Genomic DNA, 11,790 nt, shown 5'->3' on the forward strand with positions numbered 1-11,790 from the left:
AATGAAACCAGAGAGCGTTGACAGAGAGGAGAAGGTAGAAATGACTCAGCCTGTAACTGAAAATATAGATGGAGGACAACAGTTTAGCTTGTTAGCTTTTGTGCTAGCGTTGAGCTAATACATAACGTTGGCGCTAACGCTAAAGCTAACAGGCTAAGCTGAGGTTCTTCTTCCATGAAGCAGCTCTGTTGTCCTCCATCCATATTTTTAGTTACAGGCTGAGTCATTTCTACCTTCTCCTCTCTGTCAACGCTCTCTGGTTTCATTTAAAAGAGCTGGTCATCAGAAATTGTCCAAGATTAACCTCCAGGGTGGATATAGATCGCTAGCAGCCAGACACCACATCATCATTTACCCAGAATGCTTTGCGTGTAAATAAAATGGCCCCGTCCATGTAATATATTTTTAAACTTTTAGTTTAAAAAGGATGAAAACTAAACATCCTACAGTATTTTTACAGTCTTTATTTCACAGTTAAAATATACGTTTATCAAATGAAGTCTAATGTTACAACTAATCGGGGATCCCTTTAAATCCTTCTTTTTCACATTTAAATCATCCAGTTGGGGTCTATGTCAAGTGGAACTGCTATACTTTGGTCTAAATTCCTTGTTATTGTAGCTCCACAAGCACCTGTTTCATCCCTTTTCTGAGACACACCGCCCCCCTCCAGGTCTCTCCCCCCATGATCATTGTCCACTCCATGCCATTCTAACATTTTTGTAGTTTGATAGCAGATAGAATTTTCTAGCAGTGCAGAAACTTTTTATTTACAAATTATTAAAAGACGCCAACCATTGAAGACTTGCCCGTCCAGCCTTATAAGCAGAGTCTGACCCAGAGTGAGAAGAGAATGAAGATGATGAACCTGCAGAACCCCACATTCGCAAAATTGGTCTTTTTGCTTTTCTGCACTTCTAGACACTCCAAGTACACAGCAAAACAATGAATTTAAGGGGTAAAAAAGTGGATTTTGCATGATATGTCCACTAAAAGTCTAATAATGGGACAACATTTTGTCAAGTTGAATTTCATTACAGTTGCAATCTTTTGAATAAGTTGTCTAAATGTAAGATTTGATTCAAAGACACCAATGAGAGGATAGAACCGATCCACCACATCAAGTCTCTCTACATTCACACGATCACTTGGTCTGTTATAAAACAAACATATACAGGGTTTTTTTAGATTAAGATGAAAACATTTGTTGCGTTTATAGATTTTCCCATTAAGTGGCAGGTGATTGTGGTAAACTGTCTAAAAGATATATGTCTCACCAGCTGCCTCCTTTGTAAAGAGAATACACAAAGTCTGATCATAAAAGACTTTGGTTGCCAGATTATTAAAGTCAAAAACCCAGTTATGGTGCCCATAATTAATGACGTTGAACCAGTTGACCCAGAATGATGTTGGGCTTGTCTTTGTGAAAAGACTAACGGCAATTTTTTTCTTTTTCCCTTTTTTTTCAAAAGTCTCATCAGAGGCAACACAACAAGGACAAACCCTTCAAATGCTCCAATTGTTTCCGTGCCTATTCAGACTCGGCCTCGCTGCAGATCCACCTGTCTGCACACGCCATCAAAAATGCCAAGGCCTTCTGCTGCAGCATGTGTGGCCGGGCTTACACCTCAGTGAGTCCGGCTCCTTTTCCTTCTTCTGTTTGGTGCGCTGAAACAAGCCAAGGTGGAATGTAAAWGTGTCGTGTTTCTCTTCTCTCCAGGAGACATACCTAATGAAGCACATGTCCAAACACGCCATGGTGGAGCACGTTGTGTCCCACCACCACTCCCCCCTGCACAGGACTGACTCGCCCACCATTCCTATACGGATTTCCCTCATCTGAGCCCAACTCCCACCCTTCCTTTCAAACTCTAAAGGACCATTTCACTCAAATATCCGTTTCAAATTCATGCCTGTGCTCGGAGAAGAGGTGCTCCTTTCAACGGCTGCATTGTTTGAAAGTTTTAATGGGATCATCCAAAGATGATTTCAGCACTTTCAGGCCTGGGAGTGACAGGCCGAGTATTTTTATTTCATTTTATTTTTTATGTGACTTGACTGAAAACATCGAATTGCTCCAGGCAGCTACAGAGAGAACCTTTTTAAACTTTTACAGATCACTTTTATACACTCCTTTACTTTCTCCCCTCAATTCTTGGCAGAGAAGTTATATTGTCGCCATAATTAGTCTTCCATTACCCAACATGACGAAATAGGCGTGTGTATTCATCTGTGTCGAATCACCTTATTGGTTAGCGTTAGTAAGGTTTTTATTCATTGCATGGCACAACCACGCACATCTTTCTTCAATGTTTTTGTAATTTCAATGGTTTCCTGAACTTATTTCATGATTAAAATGTGATAAATAGTACAGCCATTTGAAAAAGAGAAGGATTGAAAATTGTCTTTTTCGGAACAGATTTCAAAAGTAAATCTTAAAGAAAATGTCCAAAGATAGTTGAGAAACTACAACGGAGTATTAGGGCCACACAACGAGATTTTTTTGTTTATTGTTACGAGATTAAAGTCGTAATATTACCAGATTAAAGTCATATTTTAACAAGATTAAACTCGTAATATTACGAGAAAAAAAATTATAATCATGACGTGTCTATTTTCCATTCCTCATTTCCTCCTTATTTTCCCCACACCTGCTGTACAGCCATGTATCTGTGTCTGTGTTTATAAAGTAGTCAACGATGACTCGTCACTGTTAGATTAATATGCTTTCATCCAAATTAGCTACGTGACGACTAAATCCGTCAATGCATCCATTAATTACAATGCGGCTTCAGTTTATAGTTGTTTGCACAATTTCCAAGTCCTGCTACTGATAATTTGATGCTAATGTGCTAAAAGATTATTTATTTATAGCAATACTAAAGAACAACCTGACAAGTTGCTCAACATTCCTCATTTTAATGCAGTGGTAACTGCATGCTTTTTTCGTGTAAAAGCTACAATATAATGACTTTTTCTCATAATATTATGACTTTAATCTCCTAATATTACGACTTTAAACTCGTAATATTACGACTTTAATCTCGTAATATTACTTAAACTCGTAATATTACGACTTTAATCTTGTAATATTACTTAAACTCGTAATATTACGACTTTAATCTCGTAATATTACGACTTTATTCTCATAATATTATGACTATTTTCATATGACTTTAATGTCGTAATATTATGACTTTATTCTCATAATTTAAAAAAAATTTAAAAATCTTGTGTGGCCCTAATACCCCGTCATAAGAAACATCACATTGAATCCCTGTTTTTTTAAAGCTATCAGTTGAATTGATGTAAATCTGTCTCCGTTGTGGAATATTTCAGTGCATATTCCACATTTAGGTAAACTTTATTAACGGTGCAGACTTTAAAGTCAAATAAATGTCACCAAGCTATAAAAATAAAAATAAAAATTTAAAAGAGTGAACAAAAACCTAACGCAATCTGAAAATACAACCCAGAGTCACACAAATACCATTACTGTACTTTTGCAATAGGAATGTACTCAATCTGGGTGTTTTGCGTTACAAAAAGTGTAACACATAGAATTTGTTGTGGCTGACAGCAAAAAAATTTTCAACCAGCTTTGTGTTTACAAGACCGTTTGATGCAAATGTGGCAGATTGTAAACATTTATAATAAAGCTGTCCACACCAGGGAAGATACTGACCTCTCATAAAGCCTCCATACAACCCCACTTCAGAGCAAATGATAAACAATAAATTAGACTTTCTTGACAAAATGCAATGAGAAACCATCACACAATCTGTTAGCACTCAAAGTATATGCTGGGGTATAACTCTCAGCTACTACCATACCAAGTTTGAGCTCATAATCTGTAAAATTGACTGAGTCATGGTTAGATTTGTGTTCAAATGGATTAGCTGTGGTGTGCATCTTGAATCAGGTTGACTTTAAAAGTCAATCAGTTGTAGATGTGCATTCAATTATTACTTTCGAAATGGAGCTTTTTCATGAAATATTTTGCTAACAGAGACAAATGTGGCACAACTGACATAGGTAACTGCATGATTACCTGTCGTTGATGGCGGCAGGTGAAACTTTTATTTAAACAAATTTAAGTTGTTCCATTTATGATTTCTAGCTTTTATTATACATACAGAGGGTTTTTTTTTAGCTTTTAGACAATTTTAGCAAAAAGCTTATTAAGTTTTTAAAAATAAAACAAAAGATAATTGTTTTATTATTTTTATTAATTATTTATTATCTGAACAGATGTAGATGAGACTGAGGCAAAGCAGAATGTGACATTCTCTGAACTTAAAGTAGGCTGACACAAATAACCTTAAAGGAATAGTTTGGATTATTTGAAGTTGGGTTCTGTGGAGCAGGTATCATTAGTAAGTATCTTACCTGTAGTAGACAGACGTTTTTGTAAAAACGGGCCAGGCTGACTTCTATTCAGACTGAAACCTGTTTTTTTTATATGAATTATAATACTTAAGACCCCCTCACGTGTTCATTCACAGTTATTTTAATTGTTTTTTTACGGTGAATTAATGTCTTTTGTTTTCTCTAGTTGAAGATATTTTCCAAACAGCCATCCAAAAGCTATTTTAAAAGGTTTCAGCTAATAAATATATAAATTGTCACTTTTGTTACGTATTTTAGTGTTAATCATAAGTACTGTTTGATTAAAAAATAAATATTTGTTTATTTAAATATGTTAAAAGTTCTCAGTGTACGTTGAGTGATTTATTTTTTCCATTACTGTGTGTTTTTAGTTTTTTATGTCATATCACCATTGTTAGTGCTTCATTCTGATGCCAAATACAGTATGTCCTCAAAGATAAAAAGCCACTCAATAAATTAGCCCTAAATTATGACTATAAATGTGAGAGCTTGTGGGTTACAGCAGCATTACACGTAAGGCAAATTTTTATATTTTGGTTCTGTTCAATTCTGTTTAAAAAACGTGAGTTATTTACATTTTTATACATTTAGTCAGGTTTATTGGTGTGTATAAAAGTGGATGTTAGTCAATAATGTGATAATGAATCATGTTTAACGTCCAACTTTACCATGGTTGCTCTCCTGTCACAAAGAAGGAAGTTAATATAAACCACACTTTCTGTCTGCGTCTACAGACAGAAACGTTCAAATGTATAGAAACAGAAACCACCGTAAAAGTGGAAGTGTCGAACATGAATTTCTTTTTGTATTGTTTTATGGATTTATATTTATATCAGCCTTAACTTTACTACGAGTCTTACTTTTTATTTACTCAGCATTTGCCTTTTCTGTCAGAGCATGTTAAATTCTGTAAATAAACTATTAAAAGTGAATCAGTTTTTAACAAAATGTTACGTTTTTTTTTTTTTAGCTTCCTAACAGGAACTGACGCAAGTGAGGAAGCATCATTTAGTATGACAGTATAAGTCTGCCATTACTTGAAGGAAACCTTTCATGTCAGCATTTTAAATTAAAATAATGCTAAGGCTCTAAATGCTTGATCTCGTGATAACGTTCACAGAATGTGCTGCCTGGAAGTGTGACGGGTTACATTCAACCTATTTAGACAAGGATAGATATTTGTCATGGAAAAAGTTCCAGCTGCTTCAAATAAAGAGTAAGACATTTTAATATTGGTAGAAAAAAAATCAAATGGTTTTTGTTTGAGTTTCTTTGACCCAGTTTTGAATGCTTTCAAAAGCAGAGCCGTTGCAGCTCAAGTTTTTGAAAGCATTGATGCTTTTGTTTTCATACTGTTGTGAAACTGGACCCAGAATTCAGCTTTAGAGACAAAGGAGATGAGTAAGCTAACTGAAAAATAGCAATAAACGCTGGCAGGACCAAACCAGCACACATGACAAGTAGGATATAACACTGAAGAAGAAGAAATCAGGACTGGACTACACACACACACACACACACACACACACACACACACACACACACACACACTGTAGTAAGCCACCTAAAAGTAAGTGGGAAAATACTAGATTATAGTCTGAATCGTCTTACTTTAAGTCAGGGGTCTGCAACCTGCGGCTCTGGGGCCACCTGTAGCTCTTTGGTCCCTCAGCAGTGGCTCTTCGAAAATGTGGCCAAACATAACAGAAAATTTTTTGTTTGTGTATTTTTTTAATATCCCAAACAAAAATCAATTTGTATGCAAATATGTGATCAATACTAAGTAAAACATGCTAGCCTGTTATGTACTTTAAGTGATCCAACTTCTTTCTATGATCTTTCTTTCAAATCCGTCAGAATTACCTTTAAATAATTTGAAGACTACATAATAATAAGAATTAGAAAAAAATGTCTGAATAGTTTAGTTGGACTAGTTTTTCTGAAATTCATTATAAACTATTAAATACAGTATTTTTCTTGTTTACATGAATATGGTCTTTCCATTCATCCTGATGTGTAAAAATAATTGTAAATAACAAAATTCACAGTATATATTTTTTGTTTTATAATGTCACCTCCACTGGCCGTAAAGATTCCCAAAAAAGCCTCGAAAAGGTCCACGGACCACTAGTTGATAATCACAGTTGTAGCTGGTTTTTCAGCTCTGGACATATTTTATTAGTGAGCCAAGTAGCAGAAATGGCTCTTTTGATCGTAAAGGTTGCAGACCCCTGCTTTAAGTGAAATATTCTGCCAGTACAGTAAGGCAATTACACCTCCTAAAATAAGATAAAATTCCAGACTATATCTACCACTTTCTGCTCTTGTTCCTATATCAGTCTCAAAACAAGATCAAAAATACTTTTGGACGAATATGAGTGTAAAACTTGTTTAGATGAAATATTTTTGCAGTGTTTCTATGTTTATACAGAATACTAGAGGGAGCGAGGGATTCAAAATGATATTAAGCAAACGAGCTGCACAATCTGACCTCATTCTGCATTTACATCTGAACTGCCTCCGGAGCAGGAAACGTGAAACCTCAGGTAGTAAACAAATGTTCTCAAAGTCACACTGTCACATGAAACTTTATTACAGCTTCTCCAGCTTCTTCTCTCACCTTTCATGACTTGTGACACCTCCACTTAGCTGCGGCTCATTTGGTCTGAGCATCTGCTAACGTCTGACTTTCAACACAACAGAAACATATATTCAGTCTCGTGTCAATTTACTTCTGTAAAAAAAAAAGAAGCGTGATAAGCAACTAGATTTACTTTTTACTTTTTTTTTTTAGTTGGCRCGTTTTATTTTATTAGTTTTTTTTTGTTAGTTTTTTTTATTTTTTATTTTTGTTCCCGTGTCCTTGTGCTTCCTACCTTCTGAAATCCTGTTAACTTTAAGAGCATGTTTGTCCAATGTGACTAGATGTGTAGATTGATGTTTGTCCAGTTTGCTTTCAAACTCTCTTGGGCAAAATACTGAGGTCATTCCTTATTTTACTGCATCTGATTACATATTAGATCAGGAGAACGCCTCGACTTGCTCAGTTCACCTTTTATTTATATATTTTTTCAGTAGCTACCATGTCCTATAGATCATAAAGTGGATAACTTTTGGCATCCGCAAAAAGGTTTCTCCAGAATCTTTTGACGATATTGTGAACTTGTTGGCATTTTGTTTTAAATTTGTTTTATCAAAGTTCTGTAAAGTTGAGAAACAGTAGATCACATCCAACTGGGGTGTGAGGTAGCCTATCTGACTGTCCAGTTTGAAATAAAAACCCATATAAAACATTACCACATCGGAATACTGCAGACACATACTGAATAATAAATGCTTCTTTGTTAATATGGAGAACTGGACTTTGTAAGGATGGAGCCAACACTTAGGGAGTGTAACTTATGCCCCTTTTCCACTAGTGCCACTCAGTGTAGTGTCGGTACGGTTCGGTACGGTTCCAAGCCATTTCCATTAGGCCAGATCCATGGAACCGACACTTTTTTTAGTACCTACTTTATTGTGGTTCCAACCGGCCCCAGCTGAAACCAAAACACGACGTCAGAACACTGTTCGTCACTGATTGGTAAATTTTTGCAAATGTTTGAAATTTCAAAAGTTATTCATCAAATGTGTTTCCATCTCTCATTTTGCCCATTAATTTTTTATTCAAAATACCTAAAAACCACCAACACCAACCGCCCAAAACACACCCATTGGAACCGGACTGGAACATCAGTGGAAAACCAACCAGTCCAACCCGTACCTACACCGACCGTTCCGATGCTACACTAAGTGGCACTAGTGGAAAAGGGGCATTTGACTGTCTTAATTAAAAAAATGAAAAGTCACTCAGCCTTCCTAAAGTATATCAGTCCTCCTACTTACCTGTTGCCCCAGTTCGTTACACCAGTATTGCCCTGCATGTTTCTATTTGACACACCTGATTCAGATGATTGCAGTTCATCAAAAGCCTGCTAATTAGTTACCAAACGAAACCAGCTGTGTTGAAGCAGGAAAAAAAACAATATAGTTTTCTCATTTTTACAAGATAGTTTTCTCATTTTTACAAGATAGTTTTCTCATTTTTACAAGACAGTTTTCTCGTTATAATGAGATAGTTTTCTCATTATAACGAGATCCAGTTTCAAAATAATTTCATGTCATGTGGCAGCTCGACGCTTCCGTATCATGCCTTGTTTCACAAGAAACAACTAAAACTTAACTTGCCTCCATTTCGTCTAAACCAATCAATGGCATATCTTTCCGCAAAGCTGTCAGAATGTTTAAAATATAGTCCCTAGTTTAAATTAGAAAAAAATTAATGCATCTTTAAATAACATTTAAAGTCTTTATACAATCCCAGTGGACTTTGGTACAGAGCCATAATAGGGACGGCAGCAGCTCTATGGTGCAAATGACTTGCAAACAAAGAAGGGTAATATAAAGTAAAAAGCTTATTCCATATACCTTTATGACAAACTGACAAAAATATTTCAGCTTCTCTACTAATGGACTCCAAAGGCCAATAGGCTTATAACCTATTTGTCCAATTGCCCAGCTTTAATAAAGCAGTTTAAATGAAACTCCCTGTTACTTCTGGACAGGAGTGAAGATTGTAGCAGCAGAACTGGTGGCTTCCACTGGCATTAGAAACAGTGGTGGACAAAGTATTCAACTCTAGTACTTGCATAAAAGTATTGATACTCATGGTCAATTCTACGCAACTACAAGTAAAAGTTACTCGGTCAAAAATTTACTCAAGTTAAAGTACTGAAGTACTTACTTTTGAAAATACTTAAGTATTCAAAAGGAGTCAGTCTAAACTTGCTTTGACCAGGACTAACACTCCATTATTATTTCTCCTGAAGCTWGGAGRATTGAAAAACYGAAAAACATTTRTATTTATGCAAACAGTTTTRCCTTTTTCTGATTTAAAAAGTATTGAAATTAAAAACTTTGGACTACTGAAAAATGCTATATCTTTGAAACTAAACAACTCAGATGTTTGAGATGCAACAAAACTTCTCAAATGGACAATCTGATTTTGTTGTAAAAATAAAGAAAAAAAAAGACAGGAACCTCAGCTTTAATCTTAAAAAAGCCATTTTATCCTGAAAGTCAATTACCGGTATTTTATTTGTATTGTTGATCCTAATGATTTTGTCTAAAGCTGAAAGTTTTAGAGCTGTATTAGTTGCATTTTGTTTCATTTCCTTTGGCCACTTGGCTGTTATGTACTAAAAAGTTGTCAGCAGTGCAGGTTATTCTGTCTGGAGACAGGTTTCCTCTGGGGCATGTCTGCTTCTATGTGGTTGCTTAAGGCCTGCTTCAAAGTCTGAGCAACGATAAAAGCTTGCCGGATGGAAGGGTAGAGGAGGGGGGGAAGGAGAATATGTTATTTGTCATTGCTTGTTAAAAACAAACCCGTTGAAGATCACTGAAGATCCCACGCTTTGAAAACTAAGACCTCTGGCCTTGAACAAAACAAGTAAGCCAATGAGACACCCCTAATCATGAGAGTCCTCTCACCCTCAACTCATCTCCTTTCAGATGGTGACTGATGCATGGATATCATGCCATCCATTAGGAAGCTTTCCTCAGGGCGTTTTGCCATCACGTTAAGGGTCAAAGCAGCTCTCAAAACACCATCTTCATAAATTCGTGGCRTCAWWGGAATGTCCTCGACACTTAGAAATGTTTCTTCATCTGTAGGCATGCTGCCCTCTGGGTTACAAGAGAAGTGGAGATGTCCAGTCGCAGCAGGGAAGAGCATTACTGTATATGTACTGAAAGGCCGTTAAAACACAGCAGCAACCTGGAAATATATTGTTGAGAATACRAGAGAGGAAACRATGTAAATTAKAGATAAGTGCTATTCAAAAAGCAGCCCCTGAAATCAATGAAAATTACTTTTAGGGACATTATCTTGGTTTGACTTTATATGTCAGTTAAAAGGCAATTTTCATTAGCTTGTGGATGGGGTGCAAAAAAACCTTGTTTTGTCAGTCTGCAGAAGCATTTGATGTTCCAGGCATGAACATACAGATGGGAGTATTTTCATTAAAACGCTAGTTATTGATTTCTTAAACAAACTTTTTTCATTTTTACTGCCAGACATTAATTTTGGTGTACTTCAGGATGAACACAAATAACTGCTGCTTAATGAAATCCTCATTAGCTTTAGCTCTGTGCAGCAATGACTTGTATAAGTAATTAATGACAGTTATCACTGTCGCTGCTCGATCTGTTCTGGATGCACAATTCATACCGTCAACTCTTTGGTGCATGCACTAAAAGAAATACTTCTGGATTACCGGTTAATGTGCTCAAATTAGGAAAAAATACTGGAAATAATCAATTCCATACTTAATAATAAAGGTGAGCCAAATTATAATCTTTAAATGGTTTAAATATGATATGTCTGATATACATTCCGATAAAAAGAAAATATAGATTTACCATCTGTACGTATATATTAATATTATCTCACAGACCTAAGTGGACCTATTTCCCTAGGCAATGTTAGAATTAATCTCATCTCTGTTTTTTCCCCCACTGGAATAAAAATCCGCATCTGTTGCAAAGTTCCCTTTTCTATGAAACAAAAAAAAAAAAGAAGAAGCAGAAGAAAAAATAGAACACTGTTTGTCACTGATTGGCTAAATTTTTGCAAATGTTTAAAATTTTAAAAGTTATTCATCAAATGTATTTCCATCTCTCATTTTTGCCCATTAATTTTTTATTCAAAATACCTAAAAACCACCAACACCAACCGCCCAAAACACACCGATTGGAACCGGACTGGAACATCAGTGGAAAACCAACCGGTCCGACCCGTACCTACACCGACCGTTCCGATACTACACTAAGTGGCACCAGTGGAAAAGGGGCATTAGACTGTGTCTTAGTTAAAAAATGAAGTCACTCAGCCTTCCTAAAGTACAGGTCCTTCTCAAAAAATTTGCATATTGTGATAAAGTTCATTGTTTTCTGTAAGGTACTGATAAACATTAAACTTTCATATATTTTAGATTCATTGCACACCAACTGAAGTAGTTCAAGCCTTTTATTGTATTAAAATTGATGATTTTGGCCAAAAAGTAAAGAAAAACCAAAAATCCCTATCTCTAAAAATTTGCATATCATGAAAAGTTTCTCTAAACGACTTATTAACCTAATCATCTGAATCAACAAATTAACTCTAAACACCTGCAAAAGATTCCTGAGGCTTTTAAAAACTCCCAGCCTTGTTCATTACTCAAAACCACAATCATGGGTCAGACTGCTGACCTGACTGCTGTCCAGAAGGCCATCATTGAYAYCCTCAAGCAAGAGGGTAAGAYACAGAAAGACATTTCTGAACGAATAGGCTGTTCCCAGAGTGCTGTATCAAGGCACCTC

The 11,790-nt window shown here is 35.9% G+C and overlaps 1 protein-coding gene across 3 annotated transcripts in view; it reads left to right on the forward strand.

The window, feature by feature from the left end:
* The window catches only part of znf362a (zinc finger protein 362a), an 18,227-nt gene extending 15,856 nt beyond the window's left edge, over positions 1-2,371 (forward strand). For all 3 annotated transcript variants that reach the window (XM_014002863.1, XM_014002864.1, XM_014002865.1), the window contains exons 8-9: positions 1,473-1,631; positions 1,721-2,371. In XM_014002863.1, the coding sequence (XP_013858317.1) occupies positions 1,473-1,631; positions 1,721-1,843 (282 nt within the window). In that variant the 3' untranslated portion in view covers positions 1,844-2,371. The remainder of the gene's footprint in view (positions 1-1,472; positions 1,632-1,720) is intronic.
* Positions 2,372-11,790: the final 9,419 nt, after the last annotated feature.

The sequence above is a fragment of the Austrofundulus limnaeus genome, unplaced genomic scaffold (assembly GCF_001266775.1).
Source record: "Austrofundulus limnaeus strain Quisiro unplaced genomic scaffold, Austrofundulus_limnaeus-1.0 Scaffold15, whole genome shotgun sequence".
In the NCBI taxonomy this organism is placed as follows: Eukaryota; Metazoa; Chordata; class Actinopteri; order Cyprinodontiformes; family Rivulidae; genus Austrofundulus; species Austrofundulus limnaeus.